The sequence below is a fragment of the Vigna unguiculata genome, chromosome 1, assembly GCF_004118075.2.
Source record: "Vigna unguiculata cultivar IT97K-499-35 chromosome 1, ASM411807v1, whole genome shotgun sequence".
Classification (NCBI taxonomy): Eukaryota; Viridiplantae; Streptophyta; class Magnoliopsida; order Fabales; family Fabaceae; genus Vigna; species Vigna unguiculata.
Genome location: NC_040279.1, coordinates 2,465,937 through 2,487,173, shown reverse-complemented (window position 1 = coordinate 2,487,173; position 21,237 = coordinate 2,465,937). Strand labels below are relative to the sequence as shown.

The 21,237-nt window shown below is 26.5% G+C and overlaps 1 protein-coding gene across 2 annotated transcripts; it reads right to left on the bottom strand.

Annotated features, from left to right (window-relative positions):
- Nucleotides 1-466: 466 nt before the first annotated feature.
- On the bottom strand, nt 467-9,863 carry LOC114164148 (protein DETOXIFICATION 43). Of its 2 annotated transcripts, XM_028048815.1 has the most exons (14): nt 9,585-9,671; nt 7,028-7,059; nt 5,302-5,413; nt 5,076-5,197; nt 4,371-4,694; nt 3,998-4,194; nt 3,785-3,920; nt 3,583-3,679; nt 3,391-3,491; nt 3,068-3,231; nt 2,619-2,807; nt 2,348-2,443; nt 2,130-2,251; nt 467-851 (listed from the first exon to the last, which is right to left on the bottom strand). In XM_028048815.1, exons 3-14 carry the CDS (start codon nt 5,382-5,384, stop codon nt 794-796), a joined length of 1,689 nt encoding a protein of 562 aa, XP_027904616.1. In that variant the 5' UTR covers nt 5,385-5,413; nt 7,028-7,059; nt 9,585-9,671; the 3' UTR covers nt 467-793. The 2 variants fall into 2 exon arrangements, with proteins under 2 accessions (XP_027904616.1, XP_027904535.1); XM_028048734.1 differs by lacking the exon at nt 7,028-7,059 and having other exon boundaries at nt 9,585-9,863.
- Nucleotides 9,864-21,237: the final 11,374 nt, after the last annotated feature.

Genomic DNA, 21,237 nt, shown 5'->3' with positions numbered 1-21,237 from the left:
TCTTCTATCATTGTGATTGTGGTAGTTGTTTGTAATTGCTAAGAACATTACAATTTTTGCATTTCTTGAAGGGGTGTTTCAAGAAGTGTGGTTTTAGAGTTTATGAATTGCATAAGGGATTCTTGTATTCCTTCTCTTGTTGTTATAGTGGAATTTCTAGTGAGGAAAGCTAGAGACCGGATATAGATTCAATTGAATCGAACCGGTATAAATTTTGTTGTCTCTTGTGTTTTCTTTTCATTCTCTTTTAATTTATGCTAAATATAAATGTTAAACAATATGCATTCTTAAATTCCTCTTGTCAATTGGTTAAAAGATTTCATAAAAACTGTTTTAAAAGTATAAGAACAAATTAAAAGTTTGAAAAACCAAATATTTATTTCTCTTATTTTCTTTTCCTCTTGTATTTGATCAAAGTGACATAGGGATGAAACGAAAAAGTGATAAATGTCCTTAGAACTATGAATAACAGAAAAGTAATTTATTTGTCTCAAATATGTATACGTGCATTGAGTTTACATAGTAACAGTAGGAAGAATACAAAATATAACAATGAGTGGTAGAGAATACATTAAACAGAGACCATAGGTCAAAAATAAAAAGGAAAAAAACCAAACTTTTAAGATATGACACTTACACTTGTAAATCGCCTATTCAATATAGAATATTAATAAGACTATCATCACCATTGTAGAGAACAGAAATTATGTCTTGGAAAAAACTGATCCTAAACGATGAAAACTGATACAAAACAACATATTTTCTTCCCATTTTGTTTTGTTAGATTGCATCATCAAGACATCATTGAACGTCCTCTCAGAAAACGCCATGGTCCTGTTCCTGTTCCCATCCTGCATTTGCATTGCATGTGTATGATTAAGCACAAGTGATTCAGATCTTAATTATTGCCTATTTTACAATTTCTATGTTTTTCTGCGGTTTGAATGGATACAATTTGATGGATTTATATATTTCATACGTATCTATAACAATATATAAAGATGATTCCTTCTTTTATATTCACTTTTCAAAATACCAATTTTATCTTTTAAAATATAATTATTTATTAAATTTTAAAAATTAACCGTTATTTTTACGATTTTTTTATAAAACTGTTTATTTCTGCCTTTTCTCTTTATTATTTATTTATCAACGATTATTCTCTCATCTTTTATGATATATTTATATATATATATATATATATCACTTTATTTTTAATAAATATAATTTTATTTTATATATTAACTTAATAACATTACAATATCATCATCTACTAATATAATATTACGTACATTTAATATTTAAAAAATACGTACACAATATTGCGCCTGTTCATGCTAGTTGATTATTAACATATTGTAGTTATATATGTATAAAATATTAGTCTTTTCTATCCTACTCTTTTGATGTTATTCTTCAATTATACATATAATAACTCTAAAGAACTTATTTAATTAATTGTTTTCAAGTTTTGTCATTATATTATGACCTTAATTTTGATATTGTTTTTATAAAAAAATTATTTTATTAACATATGAATAATCTTAGATGTAATTTAAAAATAATTATTTTAAATTTCAATATCTAACCATGCATCATTCATGATGCATGGTGATTGTGTAAGATGATATTACACTGAGAAAACATTTTAATTAAATTATTACAATATATATTAGACTTGTTCGGAGAAAATTTAAAACTTTTTATAAGCTGAAATTACCGATTTATGCAAAAGTTAAAAAGAAAATTGAAAAAAAAAGATAAAAAATAATTTATACAAATTAATTCTATGTAAATAAAATTAATTTTAGCATCTCTAGAAGTTGGTTTCTTTTTTCTTAATTTTTTTAAAGTGCTTATGGAAAAATTTCTTCCCACCTCTTCATTATAAACCTTAATTATAATATGCTGTATGCTATGTTATAATATGTAGTATTTTTTTTTATATATATATTTTTAAGGCATGTTGGGATCAATTTTTTGTAAGTTAAATTAGGATATTAACAATTATAAAAATAGAAATTTATCAATATTATATGCATAAACTAATTTTGATTTATACAAAAAATTGATAATTTTTTTTTTAGAAGGTGGTAAAAACATGGTCTAAAACAAGGAATAATTTTTACCTCCATACACCAGCAAACATGCGAAGACTCATATATATGGTTAGTGCAATCCATAGTCCAACAAATCCTTTGCTCTTAGAGAGAAGGAACAGTGAAGCAACACTTGCTAATGACACAGTAACCTGAGAACAATTTCATAAAAAATATATAGCTTAATAAATTTGGACATTAATGCCACATTAGAAACTTTAAAAACAAATCATGGTAGGTGAACTTGCCAAGGAGTATGCAGAATATGCAAAATCAGAAGCGCCATAGTTCACACCATCAAAGACAAAGGCTAATGAGTTGATTGGTTGTGTTGCAGCAACAAACTGGTGAGTGATATGAAATTCATCAGATAAAAATCACACAGAAAATATTTGTCAAATTCTTTCTTTGTTGTTGTTACTTGTTGTGCGTGATATAAACTTTCTGATATGTGTTTCATTCTTATAACTTATCAAAATTATTCCTTGTAGTGAAAATGATGCAGAAATATGTTTGTACCGGGAGTCCTATTCTGATTAAGTGCACAACAAGAACACTTTTGGAGAAGATTCCAGCTCCAAAGTATAAACCAACTCCAACTGCAAGAGAGAGTCCAACTCCTAAAACAAAACTCATCTGAAGCGTTCGTGTTGCAGCAGCAATCACCTTTTCATAATCTTTCTCAGCAAAGGAACAAGCTAGAATTGCCTGTGTGATATAGTGAAAGTCATTACTAACACTCATTTCATCAACAAGTTATACAAGACTTTCTCTTTTTTCTGTATGCATAATAATGTGAATAGTAAGATTTAAGCTCATGATCTGATGCAAAATATTCAACCTTTGTTACATGATCACATTTTATGCTGTAAGTTCTACATCTACTAGAGATAAGGCCAATTTAGAATATATAAGTGATATATATATATATATATATATATATATGAGCAAGAAAAATGTTTATGTACCTGTACAGCAACAGCTAAACCATCAGCAAGAAGGGAAGATGTGAGCCACACCTGCAAGCAGGTTTGGAAAGCAGCCATAGGAATTGGGCCAAATCTTGCTGCTAATGAGGCTGCCAAGGTTTGGCAGAATGTCACAGCTACAACTCTTGCCAACAGAAGACCACCTATTGAAATTCAAGATGAACTTTAGCATGAGTTTGGTCACTAATTAAACAAGAATTATCTGTTTTGTGTTCTTATTTCTAGCAGAGGAGAGTGAGATTTCAGTTATAGTACAGAAATCAAAACCAAAAATATTGAGTTCAATGCCATCCACCACATACCATTTTTAAGAAACCTGAAAATCTGCAAGTCCTTGATACTTGGAGGTACAAGATCCACTTTTCTAGTTAATATCAACAAGAGGGCCAATGCCATCACATACCTAATCAGAAAGGGTCAACATTTTTGTAAGTTCATGTTATGGCTAAATGAAATGCTTGAACACTACAAGGATGAAACAAAGCAAGACTTACTGAGAGAGCACATGTGAAATGGCTGCACCTTTGATGCCCATTTTGCAGTAGAAGATAAGAATTGGATCCAAAGCCACATTCAATGCATACCCCGAAACTAATCATGAAACAACACACACAAGATGAATCAAGTGAAGGAGAAATTTGACTAATATGCATTTTGAACTTTTGATGCTTTTACTTTGTCTCCATTTGAACCTACCAATAACATATAAAGGAGTTGTAGTGTCTTTGAATCCTCGAAAGATTCCTTGCATGGCCAAGGAGAGAAGCACTGCAGGAGCACCTAAAGATCTCAATCTCAAGTATTTAACAGCTGGATTTAGCATAGGAGAATCCTACACAAAGAGAAATAGCTTCACTTCAGTAAAAGATTAAGAAAATGCCCTCTAGAAAATCAAGTAAGATTACATACAGGTTTCAAACCCATTGCAGCTAATAGAGGTTTGGCTGCAAATATAAGAGTTGCAGCTTGAAGGAGACCAAGGATTGTGCCAAAAAGTAGTGCTGTTGATGCAGAAGCAACGTGTCGCTTCTTCCTTCCAGCTTTTGACACACTCTTGTTACTACTACTGCTAGCAGAGGTAGATTTGCTGACACCAGTATTGCAATCTGATAAGGAAATTTGTTATTGTTGAACTAAAATGGGAGAACACAAACTTTCATATATACTCATACATAATCTTTATCATGATGAATTTCCTATTCTAAGCTATAATGTTTGTCATGTGTATTATTAGTGTATACATCAAAGTAGAAAGGCAAAACCAGAAAGTGACAGAAAGTACCATCCATTTCCACATTCTCAGTTGCACAACCTTTTGCCACGAGCTCGCTTGAAGCACTTCTTGAAGATGAAGATTCTGTTGAAGTCTCATTGTGTTCCTTGGATGCTCCTTTCTCTAAATCTTGAACCAATTGATCCTCGGGCCTTACCTCCTTGGACTTGGCCTTAATGTTTTCAGTCAAATTCTTTTCTTTGTTGATTTTCTCGATGGTATTTTCCTCAGCCACAAAGGAAGTCGTGATGCTAACCAAAGGGAAGATGGTAATTCTTGAAGCTTGGTTGAACAAAGCGATGGACACTCCTGCTGCAGCAAGCTCCACAGGCCCTAAACACATCAACAATAAAAAGTCAGTGTAAAAAGTAAGAGCATTTAGTCTGTAGAGACTGTTCCTATGTAGGGACCAAATGATATACTAGACCTTCCTATTATGTTACACCATATTGTTAAAGAGTAGATTTTAATTCTAACTTAACCTTACAAAACCGACTTGTAAAATGAAATTTGTAGTGACTTGTATATGTGTGAATTAACCTTATAACACCGAGACATATACATCTTATGTGTAAGAATAAACATTAATGGTGGTCCAATAAAGATTCTGATAGTAAATGAAACAATAGATTAAACTGATTAGTGCAATTTACATGTGTTTGTGTGTCTTTTTGTGAAAACATCACATAAATGATGACAAGGAAATTAATATACCCAAGTGGCCTATGAATGCTGTGTCTATGAGAGAAGCAATAGGATCAGCAGCAACAGCCAGTGCAGATGGGAATGCAATCCCAAGTATCTCCTTAGCAATGGAGTCCATCTTGAAAACATGTCTGCATATGTTGTTGAACCAAGTGTTAGAATTTTGCAGTCACATATTTGTTTGTTGAATGATGTTGCTCCTCCATGAAACAAGTGTGATAAAATATAAGGGTACCTTGCATCTTTGAAAAAAACTGAGACAGGCAGGTTTCTGTTGTTGTTCTTTGGTTCATTACTTGAGCTACCATTCTCGTCCATGATGATGTTTCCCTTTAAATCTCAACAATCTGTCAAGTTTTGAGTTTGAGGTCGTTCAGTGTTTTCAATCATCAAAAAAGAAAGAAAAAAGTGTTTGATATAGATCTCCATGCAGGAAACTCAAGCTTGTTCTTCACACCATAAATAAACTATGTATTGTGCTCTTTTGACACAGATCACTAAAGGAAAAGTCACCTATTTATGGCAATGTTGCTGATACGCAAAAACAACATAAATTAATGTCGATTTAAGTGTTGCAGAAATCAAGGAGTGCTGAAAAAAAAGTTGCTGACAAAAGTATCATCACTATTGCAGTTTCAACCTTCCTCAGATGCGTTTTAATAATGTCTTTCTTTCTGTGATGAAACAACTCTTTCAAACTTGAATTAATTGACATTCAGATGAAACAACAGTTCCCAGTTACAACAAAGAAGTTCTATTTTTTATTTAATGTTTAGTTGTATATGATATATGATGACATTTACCTTTTAATCTCTTGTAATATCTACTTAGATCAAGAATGTATAATACATTAATTAATGTAAACAAATGCTTAAAGAATTGCAGGATTTACAAGTCAGAACATGTCAGTTTCTTTCTTTCAAATAAGATAAAAGGTAAAGCACTCATGAATAAGACACAAGTGTTGGAATCTTACACCATTATGCATATACTTTTTGATATTCATTATAGATCCTAAATCTAAACTTTGAAAGTCTTCTAACATGGTATTACCTACCATCTTTCATTTATAAAAAAAATAACAGAAAATTAATCAACTGTGTTAAATTTTATCATTTTTAAAATATTTTCCCAAAAATATCACTTTTAAACAAAAAAAAATATAGACAATAAGGTTATGCATTTAATAAAATTATGGTATTTTAATAAAAAAGTATTATTAAATGAAGTAAAATAATTAAAATTTTGCTTATATTTAAACAAAAAAGTGCTCTTTTGTTTATACATGAGAATATATGATGGGGTACTTCTCCCTTTCCCATTCATAAGAAAATAATCCACACCTTGTTATTAATTTCATAAAACCAAAAATACATATAATGATGATGCACAAAATATTAGAATTAATTAAAGTTTCAGTACTTTAAGAAAATTAACATAAAAACTGAGTTGCATGTGAGATAAAAAAATATTTTTATGAATAAAAAGATAGGAGTTTTACCATAAAAAGTTATATTTTCTTCTTGAACCAAGCTTACTTTACTTTTAAAATATTACTTCATATAATAAACAAAACAAAGTTTTTACGATAAATAATGAATTTTGCTGTTAATTTCTTACAAAATGATAAAATTACTTAATCTCGAACTCCATTTTAATTAAAATTAATTTTTATAAATCACCCAAATACAAGTTAATGATATAAGATGTGAATAAATCATGAAAGTCAATTTTCTACCTATAAGAGTCCATATTCGTAAGAAATAAAAATAAAATTCAGTAACCAATTAAAAGTTTCACACCCTATCCTGTTTTGAAAGATTTTTTTTTTATTTATCAAAAATGAATGACAATACAATATGTTGAAATTTATGTATGAAGAAAGAAAAGTTCATTAAGCAACGAATCTAAATCCACTTTAATGCCTATTTTCTAGTAAAATAGAAAGAAAGCTTACGCACTTTAGTGATTTGAATTTGGGATGAATTAGAACCTACACATAAAGTTGTTTTTCTATTATAATAATAATAATAATAATAATAATAATAATAATAATAATAGTGATGAGTAGTCAAATATACAAATCCATTGAAAAGGAAAAGAAAATGCAATGGCGTCACATCCTCATGAAAATGATAGAAAAAGTTTAAATTATAATATGTTGAGTAAAAAAGTAATATGTTTTTTTATTCATATATTTGAAATAATTTTGATGATTATTTTTTTAACAATTCAAAATATAATAAAAAAGCCTGTATAATGTTTCTATCCAATAGTTGGCTTTTACCATATTAATAGCTTATTTCGTTCTTATAACTTAATAGAAAAGATTAAATATATTTCATTTGTCATATAAAAAATACTTCACGCGCTCGTTTTAAAAAAAAAATGTTTTACATAATTTTCATAAAATACGGGAATAAAATAAATATATTATTTACTTTAAAAAGAAAACGATTTTTTTTGAATAATTTAAAAATAAAAAATATATTTAGTATATAGTAATTACACTTACACATAGTTGTGTGTGTGCACGCACCAAAATAACACGTATGACTGAGTAACGTATAATACTAATCCCTTACCTTGTTGGCCACTGTTTCTCCACTATGTCAAATTAAACTCAGTTCTTTATAAGTACTTAAACACAAACAAATAGCAACAAAACTTATGAATTTTTAACCAAGTTAATGTGTTTGTCATGGATACTTTTGCCATAATTTTCAAATTATTGAATAAGACAACTATATCTATATTATATAGAGTTAGTAACACAAAAAATATATGGATTTGTATAAATCTGCAATTTTTGGTTTTAGTTTAGAGAATTCATTTAACTCTGTTAAATAATTATAGTATAAATGCCATATTATATTTTTAAATCTAATGAAGAAGGAAGTTATTAAAATGAAATTAGATACTTAAAACTATAAAGAATAATATGCATATTTCTATAGAAATAAAAAAAATTATAATTAAAATGAATAATATTCTTTGTATTGACAAGTGAATTTTGAGATATGATACAAATTTCTAAAAGAGGATAATATTTTACAAAGAAATTAAAATGGATCATCAAGAATAAACACTATATTTTAAAACAGGGTTAAATATGTTTTTGGTCCTTAACTTTCGGTGGAGATTGGAAATAGTCTCTCATCGAAACTTTAGACTAATTTAATCTCTCAACTTTGAAAATGTGTGTATTTAGTCTTTTTAACCAAATTCTTTTGAGTTTATTTGACGATTTAAAAGCATTTCATGATATTTCATGATAGTATTTAAGTCGTTTACATCGTATAATTCATTTTCACTTCAATGTTTACTTAGAAACACGTTTAAAACGTCACATAAACTTAACAAAATTTGGTTAAAAAGATTAAATTCACCCATTTATTAAAGATGATGAATTAAATTGGTTTAAAATTAAAAAAAAAAGACTAATTTTTAAGGAACTAAAAACATATTTAACCCTTTAAAAATATTATTAAATGAGAGAAAGAAGAAGCATATATAGTATATGATGTGTTATTTGAAGAGAGATTAAAACCGTACATTGGCCCAAAGAAAATGGAACAAGGTTTAACATTGTGATTTACATATTGGTGGGTCCCCCAACCTAATCCGTACACCACCAATGACTTTCCACATTCTCATCAATTGCATCTCTCAAAAATTGTGATCACACAAATTTTCCACTTATATAAACCCAATTTCACATCATTTCATAAATTACACTAAATGTGCATGTATTCCTTTTTCATATAAATTCTTTATATAAATATTTTTTCAAATATGCATTTGCTTTTCACTTAAAAAATAAGCTTAGATATTTTGTTATTGTGTGGTCAATTGTTAGGTGTAAAAATGTCTACTTTTACCATCCCTTTTAGAATCCTAAACAATTACTAAATTAATCCACATGTGTATAAAAAAAAATACAAGAAAAAAAACTTTATTTACAAGTGACCAATTAGATAGCATGGAAGTTGATCAACTTTAGATTAGAGGAGTGACTAATTTAGCCATTTGGTGTATTGTGATGTTGAATTCACAAAAGTTATCACAATAATTTTAAGCTTTAGTATGCAACTAAACCAAACAATCATGGTAGGTTTTTTAATTAACACACATTGTTTTTTTTTTCTTCCTAGTGGCATGGTTCCATAAAGAGCTTCCCCATTTTAAAACAAGGATTTGTAATGTGGAAAAAGCAAAAGCATGCATCTTTATCTCATGGAGTATACTTTACCTCTTCACCATTTTCACTTCATAGAATAACAAGAAGAAGAACGAAGAACTTAGCACATAAATGTGAAGGTAAGAATTAAATATATGGATATCAAAGAATAATAGAGAAGTTTTACTTTCTGATATTTTGTGTATAAGAGTTGAGACATCCCTAATATATCGATTAATTATTATAGATAAATAAAATCTAACATATTCAATAAAAATGTGAAATGAAATGAATTGCATTTAGATGAGAAATGCAAGGAGTTTCATTCCATAACATACCTTGTATTCCTAAAGAGGTTTGTTCTTCAACCTTCCACCAACTCTCTCAATGCTTCTTCTCTCAAACACTAAGATCACAAACTTGTTACATGACAAACCCAACCTACACCACTCCCCTTTTTATAAGTACCCTTTGTCCCACTGTTTTCCTAGGTATTTAAAATATGTATGATTCACACATGAGAGAGATAAGGGTTGAATAATATTGTTTTTTTGTCAACTTGTTAATTTTTAAAAATGGTTTAAAATGGCAGAAAAAAGAGGAAAATTAGTGATCGAAAGTGTGAAGTGTGACACGTATCGGCATGCCAACAACAATTTACAGGTGTTGGTTTTGGTGATTAAGAAATTGTGGTGTGTGTGAAGCAAAGAGAATGAGAAGAGGAAATGTTTGATAAATGTCCACTATGATAGATTGATAAGCAAGGTGTAAGGTGAAGTATAAAATATTGTTCTACTTTATGCTACAAATTGTGGTGCTTTTCATTCGTTGCTCATTGGGAATGAAATAGAGTAGCATTGTGGGCTACGTGTGAATCCCATTAAGCTCCAATATCCCAATCTTGGAAATTAAATTGTACTACCACAATCTGACCTAATTTTTTCTGGTTTCAATAACATGCACATATCACCATTTTCATTTTTCGTGTACGTGGGGAAGTCTTTGTCTTCTCTTATAAAAATAAATAAATTTATATGTGAGGTAAGTTCTAGAAGTCATAGTACTGGGTGATCCATTAACGGCTCAATATCGAGTGGAACAGAATGTCCAATAAAGCTTATTAGGATAGGTTTTAACTTAGCTTTGATGTCATGTTAGAAGTGAGTTTTTAAACCTAACTCAACTCCACAAAACTGACTTGTAAGATAAGGTTTGCATCCTACTTATGTATTGTGAATTAACCTTATATCTAGTCTGATGTGGGACTTCCAAAATATTCTAACGAAATTTGTTGTTTGTTATGTTTATCATAATATTCACTCTCAGACTGATATTAAATCACCTATTGTTTGAAATATATATGTCTCGACATAAGAAAAATATGTTAAAGATTTCACATCAATTAAAGATAAGATAACTTTATAATATATAAGTGGATGTATCTTACAAATTCGTTTATAGAGTTAGGATAAACTTAAAGTTTATTTATTAAGAATAATTATTTTATTTTTCTGCTAGAAGTTTTTTAGAGAATTTTTTCTTATTCAAGCAAAGTACAAAATTTCTGGTAAATAGAATCACCTCTTAACACAAAATGTCAAAACATTACGTGAATTTATCATATTTTCTTCTTTTTTTGTTCCTTTGTTACTATAACTTCACATGTGAATTTCTCATAATGATGAAACAATATAAGGAGTTTTATATCTCTTGTTTGATACTAATGTAGATGTTTCCTCTTTTGCTGAATCAAGTTTTTCTTGGAGATTAAAACTATAGCAAAGATATTCTCTAAGAAATATTCTTGTTCAATGTATGGCTGATGAAATTTCTGTTTTCAATACTATACTTATGTATATTTATACTTTTTTTTAATTTGAAATTAATCACTTATTAAAATCGAAAGAATTTAATACTTGATGCACTCAATTGGTAATAAACTAGTAAACAACTTGCGCATTATAATATATATTCTCTTTTTTTAATAAAAGTGAAAAATAAATAAGAGATATTTGGTTATGTATATAAATAAAAGCTTGCACTCAAGGAATACAGAAAAATTAAAATAGTTAATATGGAAATATAGATAACAAATATTTCAGATAAAAAAGCAGATCCTTTTATTTACATATAAAAGTTATGGAATCAAAAGGTTAACATTAAAGCATATGCTCATGTCACTTTATATCACTTTGGTCCTAATGATATCATAATCATAATAAAAAGTAATCACACAATAGTATCTAAGTTGGAATTTCCACTTTTTCCCGTGGAAGCCGCGTGCCCTAGATTATTAAATTTAATCTTCAATTAACTTTCGTGTGGAAGGCACACGATGCTACCCATTACTTCATTAAATTATTACATGCAAGCATTAGTACTAATCAAGTTTATCAACACTAAAATAACTTTAATCATATACAATTCAAACAGAATATTCTTTTTATGTTATTTATTCACTGTATTCAACAAATGCAACACTTTAAAATATTACGACGAACCCAAAATATAAAATGTATCCTCATGCTTCTTTGTAAAGATTTTTATAAAATAAGTTTATTCGTAATAAAAGATTATTAATTTGTGATTTAAATATGTTTTTATCGCTCAAGTTTCAATGAAATTTGAAATTAGTCCATCTTTAAATTTTTTTACAAATTTAGTCTTTGATCTTTAAAAGTGTGTGAATTTAGTCATTTTAACCAAATTTTGTTAGGTTGACATGACGTTTCAAACGCATTTCATGATACCATTTGAATTGTTTACACCATATATTTTCGCTTCAATATTAACTCAAATATTATTTTAAAATATTAAATAAACTTAACAAAATTTGGTAACAAAAACTAAATTCACACATTTCTAAAGATGAAGGACTAAATTGGTATAAAGTAAGATTCACTGAAACTTGAAGGATAAAAACATATTTAACCCTTAATTTGTCTATATATAGTTATTAGCTTTAATTTATGAAAAGTTAATTCTATATTTTTTTGTTCTTTTAAAAAAAATTGTGGAAAGTTTCGTCCAATCCAATCAAATACGTACATCGATTAAGATTGTAAGTGTATTTATACTTTATTATAAGAACTGAGTTGGTTTTTCCACTTACTTTTTACCTTGGAAGACACGCACTCGTGCTATATAAAAAATCAAAACAAACACTCTTTTTTTTTTGTGGGGAACAAACGAAGATTAAAATAACTGGTTGATGAAAAATTGGTGAACCAATTAGTTCACAATTGAAAATATCAGTGGAGCAAACAATTGATAAAGAAAAGATTGAAAATCAGTGACAGCTGCAAAACAATTTGAATAGTTTTTTCTTTTTGACATGAATAAAGTTAAAGTGTAAAATCTACACTTAGATTATTATGGTTTAGTTTTTAACTTACAGTGCATACACTTTTTGTTTTATAATTTTAAAATAACTTACTTGATTTTAGTAATAATTAACATTAATTTTTTTTAAATAATATGTTAGAAAATTTTTAGTTTTCATGTACTGTTAGCTTAATTTTTTTTCACACTATCAACTAAATATAAATTATTATGACACGACTTTTAAATAATTATAATCCAAACTAATTATTATGATTACTATAAAAATATATATCGTATAACAATATATGGTTAAGTCGAGAAGAAAAATCTTAAATTTATGATATATATATATATATATATATATATATATATTACACAACTTTGCATTTTCATTGTCTAAAAAAAAAACTTTTATGTTATTATGAAATGTGCAATTACCACTCAATAATATGATTAATTCATTATTTGATTTTAAATTAAACATTGTCCTCACTAAATTATTCCATTTAAAAATGTCGGTGTATACATCCTTTTGGTACATTTTTATCTCAAGAATAGTTAATTATCTTTTATTATAAATTTTAAGTTTACTTAAGTTTAAAGTTTTTCAATTGAGTGTCTACTAAATTATTTTTATTTATTGAGTATTTAAACTTTTGTATTTTTAACTAAATCTTTGTAATTTAATTTTTCATAAATGAATGACATGATTTGTCATAAAAAAAATATATGTGTCTAGGTATTTGTGGATACAATTTACTATGGGTAGTAGGTGAATACTTTAAATGGATATAATCAAGTAGCAAATAATTTAATACATGCTTATAAGTGGGTCGGGTGTGAATATCATATTACTCATACTTCCAAAGATTCATTATCGGTAAAAAATTAAAATTAAAATTTAATTTATATTTTATTAGGTTAAATTTAATTAAAATTAAAATTTAATTTATATTTTAGTAGGTTAAATTTAATTTACATTATACTTTATATTTTTTTTTGCAATTTTATTTTAAAAATCTATAAATTATCTTTTCTTAAATATTTGTGAGTATCTATGGATATTTACAAGTATCTTTTAAATGGTATCCAGTAATTGGATAGATAACGAGTTGGATCTTATATTACAGGTCAAGTAGCGGGTAGACACTAGTACTTACCCAACCTATTGTCATCCTAGACGTGACTATTATCTTGTCTCATCATTTTATTTACTTGTTTTGATCATGTCTCAATAAATATGAAGTTTTGTAATTAATATAAAATAAAATTACATTTTATTTTACATTAATCACAATATTATTTTATATGAATCACATGATCTCACATTCTTTACACATGGAGATGAGTAAATAAGATGATGAAACAATTTAACAGTCTTACCAATATCGGTTAATAAACAAAATTAAATTATAAAACCTTAATTAAAACATATTATAATTGTATATACTCAATATATAAAAAAAATTAATAACAATTCAATTAAAAGTACTTAAATTTATGAATAACTTGAACCTGAAAATTTTGTATTAAATTAAAGTTGAACTATACAATGCATATGAACCTAACATATGACGACATAATGACACACTGATCTAGATGACAAATTAAAATTAGTTCAATACAAGCAAATCATACAATATATGGAAAGGTGCATACACAATTTTATGAAACTTAAATTAAATGGATTTATGAATTTCATCTTCGAGTGCAACTTCCAACATTGATGTTTTTCATGTGAGAGAAAAGTTATGTATTCGTATTTAATTGATGTATCTATATGTGTTGGAGTCTCTTCTTTCTCACTTATATTTAATTGATCTATACAAAGTGAAGCGTGCTTTGCAAAAATATAAAAAGTCAAAGACATGAAGGATACAAATGCTGCAATTCATTGAACTTAATCATTGCGTTCTCCACAAAATCTGTGGGCTATGAATGTTTACTTACTTATTTAATTCATCATTGCCACACTTCCACTTAATTCACTCACCTTAATTTATTTTTTTATTTCAGAACATCGTTTGGAACCATAATTAATTCATTTAGTTGATCATAGTTTGTCTACTAAAGTTGTTTACCCCAAATGTTTTAAAATCTTAGGGACTCCAACAAAAAAAATAAAAATTAGCATTGTGGTGAGAGAAACAATTGGCTTATTACTAACCAAAAGTGTACGTAAAACAAGGTTCAACCTATCAAAGTTGAAAAAAGATACAAAACTTGACTACAATCTTCATCATCGCCATTTTGGTAAGAGAGAAAAAAAACCTAATAAGCATGTATTATTTTATATAACAAAAGTATACATCACTAAATTGTTAGTGCTGCATTAATAGAAGTGTCAATTTGGTCTAGCTTATAGGACTTGGCCAGCTCTGACCCATGTGGGCTAAGGTCAAAAAAGCCTACATTGAAAAAAAGTACCCATCAAAGAAGTTTACTGGGTGAAAAACTCCACAAAAGTCCTATGGATTAGGGCCAACCTATGTGTTTTCATCTTCAACATAAAAAATTTATTATTTTTTTAAAATATGACGATCCAGACGGACCTAACGACCCAGACAAGCACAACATTTGGGTCCCCCCTAAAAAGAGGCTTAATGAAGAGTGGGTCAAGGGCCAAATTGACACCTCTACACATTAACAATTCTTTTTTTAACCTACAACTTCTTCTACCCTGTCTTCCAAATCCTTTAAACCAATCTTATAACTTCTAAATATTAGTGAGAGGAATTGAACTCATAATAATTCTCACCATTCTTTTCATTTTTACCACTAAGTAACTTTATAATTCTGCTATTAACAATTAGACTTGCATCATCAAAGTCGTCATATCATATTTTACAATACTTTGATAACATTTTATATCTACATTAATTATTAGTCATAAATATAATGAATGGGATTGAATTGAGTATTCAGATCGAAATTGAATGAATTAAACTTAGACATGTGATGGTTGAATTGGTTGAGAAAAGACACCTAGGATGGTAACATGACCTAGTTTGTGGATTTTGATATTGAATATTGGAACTCATTAATGGGAAGAAGGTAACCAAATTATAAATTAAGTTATAAGGTAGTGTGAAGGTATTGAAGGTTCTACACATGACTTGACTCAATGCTAAGTGCATGCGTATCAAAAATTACGTACCTTGTTTCACATATGAAAAACCATAGACATCAAGAAGAATTTAATTATGCATTTAGATGTTAATTAGACTCTAGTGATACTCATTCAATATATGTCTTCCAAAAAGTATCATAATTACTTGGTCCTTTGTTGAAACAAGGAATATGTCGTGAAATGTAATTTTGCGATTGAATATATGTGTGGATATATATTGGTTAGTGTTTAAAGGAAAATGGTATATGGAAACCATTTGATTTTTCTACACCTATCTAACACCTAAAAAAACCCTAATATATTTACTTTTCTATTTAATTCTTCCTAAACTATTTTATATTTGAAATTGAAAATATAATTTTATTAGTGTTAAGTATATGAGTGTCCATATATCATTACCCATGTTTAAAAGTGTTGATTTGTAGGTTAACTCAACCTTTTATTTTGTGTTGTAATGGTTGTAATGACTACACTTTCTATGTTTTAGATAATTATATTATTATTATTATTATTATTATTATTATTATTATTATATTTTAAAGCATATGTAACATGTATAATATAACTAGAAAAGATCCTTGTTAGTCTAATTTTTTAGAGGTATGTTTGTTTGTTAGGTTTGACTTCCTAAGAATAAATTAGAGGATATTTGAGCATTATATACTTATTCTCTTCTTTCGATAGTAGTTTCATTCAAGAGTTGGATATTTGTAGGTAGAAACTATTGTTTTGGATTAGATTATGATGATAGCCTAATCTTCATTTCACTCATTTGATGTCTTTAAATGATAAATACTTGTATTAAAATAGTTTAATGTTACACATACATATACACATAATACGCATATCACAAAGTTAATAACTTTGTGTACAAGATTAATGTGACTATCAAGTTAAAAAAATGTCAAAATGTTCCTATCACTTATTATATGCTATGTCATTAGTGGGTTTCCGTATGGGACTGCAATTGTAGGCGATGTAATGTTTTGAGATAAGTATAACTATTACTTAGTTAATGGGTTACTTTTAATATTTTTAACTTGCCCTACTTTAATTTGTGGTGTTTTTATTTTATTGTAATAAGTGTTTACAATGAGAAAAATAATATGCAAGTAAAAAAAATCTTTTTGAAAATAGTAAAAAATTCCTAAATATAATTATTGACCATTATATTTATATATATATATATATATATATATATATATATATATATATATATTAAAAAAACTCCTAAATAAATCTTTCATTCTTTCTTTCTTTTTACAAAAACTACAAGGATTTGTTTACTTATATTAATACTAGAATTGTGGCTAATTCACCTATGTTAAATTTTAATATATTCAAAATTCTTAAATTCAAAATATAATTTTATTGTAAAAATATGATGTTTGTACATACGTAATTTTTATATTAACAACTTCTTTTAAATTTACTTATATGTTAATGCTAGAATTGTGGCTAACTCACCTATGTGAAGTTCCATTATTAAAAATTCTTAAACTTTTATGGACGAATACTTAAAATTATTTAAACTAATGCAAATATACGTAATGAAGATACTTAGTTTATCACTTATAATGCATCATTTGGTACAATTTCGATGATGTTAACATAATATCAAAATAATAACACTTATTTGTATAAAAAGTCATGCATGTGAAAGAGCCAAACCATGCAATCCCTATCACACTTTTGATCCCTTATATTTAAAAACTCTCTTACTTTTCTTCGGACTCAAAAATGTTAATGTTATTGGCCAATTTAATAATCGAAGCTTATATATATAGAAAAATAAATTGCGCATACAGTAAAAGAAGTGGTTCATTCTTCTCCCAGAATCATAGTGATAGATTTAGAGGAATATTATAAACTGAGAAGTGCAAACAAAAAATATTAAAGCATAGAAAAGTAAAGAATTTTATTTTTCAGCTAACTTATGATCCCATCATTGTAATTAGTACTTCATTTTGTTTAACATATCTTCTCACATTTGAAGACAGATTAGAACACTCTACACTTTAAATGCACCTTTTTTTAGTGAAAATGTTCGTGCACTATCTTTCTTCTAATTAGGTTAGTTAACTAAAATTTATATAAAAATCAGGGGTCTAAAGAACCTTTTCGGGATTAAATATGTTTTTAGTCCTTTTTTTTAATCGGCAAAGAATTAAATTAAATTAATAATAGAGTACTTGAGGGGTGTTCTAACTCATTTACAAAAAGATGAGAGAAACTTTCAGTAAATTTTGGAATTAGTCTATTTCAAAATTTTGGATCAATTTAATCCTTCATCTTTCGAAACACGTGAATTTAGTCATTTTAATCAAATTTTGTTAGGTTTATTTGATGTTTCGTACACATTTCAGGATTGTATTTGAGTTGCTTATATTGTTTGACACATTTTTTCTTTAATATTAAATCAAATACTATTATGAAACGCGCTTGAAATGTCAAATAAACTTAACAAAATTTGATTAAAAGAACTGAATTCACATGTTTCGAAAGATGAATGACTAAATTGATCTAAAGTTTCGAAATAGACTAATTCCAAAATTTACTTAAAATTAAGGGACGAAAAACATATTTAACCATTGTTTTATATTAAAGAAAATTAATAATGTTGGGAATTTGTTCAATAATTAATGAGAAATTCTATTTATTATTATTCTATGGATTTATTCATTAGTTTACAACAGAGAAAAATAAGAAGAAAAAAGAAAGGGAAAAAATAGTTATAATGAGAAGGCATTCAAAAAGATTAAAAATAAGACCCTACTTCTGTGGGTTTTAAAAATGTTAACCATATGCGTAGACATATAAGTCAAGGAAATATCATAATGCAAAAAAACTTTAAAATAAAATGCTTGAATATAAATTTCATTAAAGAAAGAAAAAAAATGTTTTTAACATACGAATAACTTTTAAGATTATTAACCGTTTTCATATATTACAAACCTTTTTAATTACATATGTTCAAAACTATTCTAAGAAATATAAATCATTTAACTATTCTACAAATTAAAAAAACAAATTAATTTTAGACTTCATTTTAAAAGTTTAATTTTATATGGAAAAAGATTAGACAATGTTTAAAATATTAATCACATCATGAAAAAAAAAACGTATGGCACTCATTTCTCTCATCTTATAAATTAAAATATATAACATAGGGTATAGGTAAAATTTTTTATAGTTTAGCAATTCTTGTGGAGTTTAAATTCTAAATATAAAACTATATTAATATTTGAAAAAAAAAATACTACTTGCGTTAATCCACAGTTAGAACAATAGTGTCTTGTAAATATTACTTCTATCTATACAAAATAAATAATTAAATAAAAATACATATTTAAAAACCTAGATTTTCCACTTATCATTCTCTAAGTGAAATATTCCTTGTATACTTATTTTGTAATTAATATTTATGGTATATTTTCTCAACCATGTTAAAACACTGTCATTCTATATTTATTCTTTTATGTGATTCTTTTTAAACTATTATCATCTCTTTATTTTTGTCTCTATATTGAGTTTTAATTCCTTAAAAGAAATTGTAAAATAGCTAAAATGTGAATTTTAATATAATGTATACATTTAATACTTAACTTTATAAATTTTATTACCCAAACGAAGATTATCTTCCACAATTTACGACGAAAAAGTAAATAAAAAAAATACTATAACATTTAAAAGAAATACTCTTATGTCGAGTAGGCCTGTGATAAAGATTAGAAGTTCTACGATATCTCAATGGATGAATAATATTTATCGTTCTGTTACAAATAAGACAACATTTTTGTCAAAAAAAAAAAAATGAAATAAACAAGACAAAATTTCGTTAGAATATGATGTTACATGGAAATTTATTTAGGTATATTGTTAAACGTGCCTATTATAATAAAATAGATTGAGGGATAGAGCATCTTTTATGTGTTTGGTCAAATATATAATAAGAATATAGTATAAAACATATGAATTATTTTAAAATTATGAGAACGATGAATATGTGTGTGAGTGTGTGTTATATATATATATATATATATATATATATATATATATATATATATATATATATATATATATATATATATATATATATATATATATATATATATATATTAAATTACTAAATTATTATTAATTTAGTAGAAAAGTAAAAATTTTAATTTCACAATTATTTTATTCTTTGTTTAAAGAGTCCGTATTTTATTACATATTTTTATTTTGTTTTAAGTGTTTATAACTTATTCTATATTTACCAACTTTATTCCAATTTTTAAATTATTTTTCTACTCATCATAACTTTAATTAAACATTAATTTTCTTTGTATGATTTTGTTTAAATAATATATTACATTTCAAGAAAGCTGTGCTTCAATTTTATCAAATTAAATTATAATATTTTTATTCATTTAACATGAGACTATCTAACTATAAATTTTAGTGTTCACTCATATCATACTTAGTGTATTGGATTGTATGAAAAAAAAACTATATTTTTTAATTGGTTATCTAATTTATTTAATTTAAAAAATTCTTAAATTTTTATAATAACTAAATTCACAATCTCTATCATCATTTCTTACGATTTTATTGAGCCACCTTATAACTCCTTAATAATAATAATAATAAGATATCTTATCAATAATTTTATGTGAATATATAATCTTATCAATAATTTCATGTAAATGCCGAAAATAATAATAATAATAATAATAATAATTATTATTATTATTATTATTTTAATTTTATGTTAATGTTATATACATACATGATTAAAAAACCGATTATATTACTAATTTACAGTTAGTATTTTTTTAGAAAAAAAAAATATAAGTAGGTTGAACACAGTCTAGAAAGATATGAATTGACTTTATCTGTAGTTGATGTTGGACTTCCAATAAGAATAATAAATTATCAATTGGGTAAATTAAAGTGTATTGAATAGAAATTTTTCTTTTTCTTTATATCCTCACAATCCTTTTTTATTTTGTTAATTATATCGTACCAAATGTTTTCTAGAATTTTCTATTATAGGCCTACCTAAATATCTAAAGGGAATATGTATCGTACCAATATGTACTCTCTTCAATCGGTGGTATCTTACCATACCATATAATAAATAGTTAAGTTAGTGTTGTTTTTAATAAGAAGCATCAATATAATATTGTCATAAATTGATAAATAGAGAAAAATTTGAAAAATAATATATTTAATGCATGGTGAGTGAAATGAGACGTTGCCATCACAACTCCCATGTTCATGAAATGCGCATTATAAGACGATAAAACGATAAGTTTGGTTGGAAGATAAATTAATCGTTGAGTTCTAATCATTTCTTTAGTGAAAATGTTGAAAGCATTACTTTGGTTAGTGATTCCACAACATCAATGTCACTCCTTCGTTGTTTTTGGAGAAGGTTTATGCACTTCATAGAACTAATTTCGATCCTTTTTACTAATTGCCATGATGTTTTAAAATTAAAATTAGCCTTAATCTATGTTGAATTATGTTTCATCATATGAGATATGGTTATT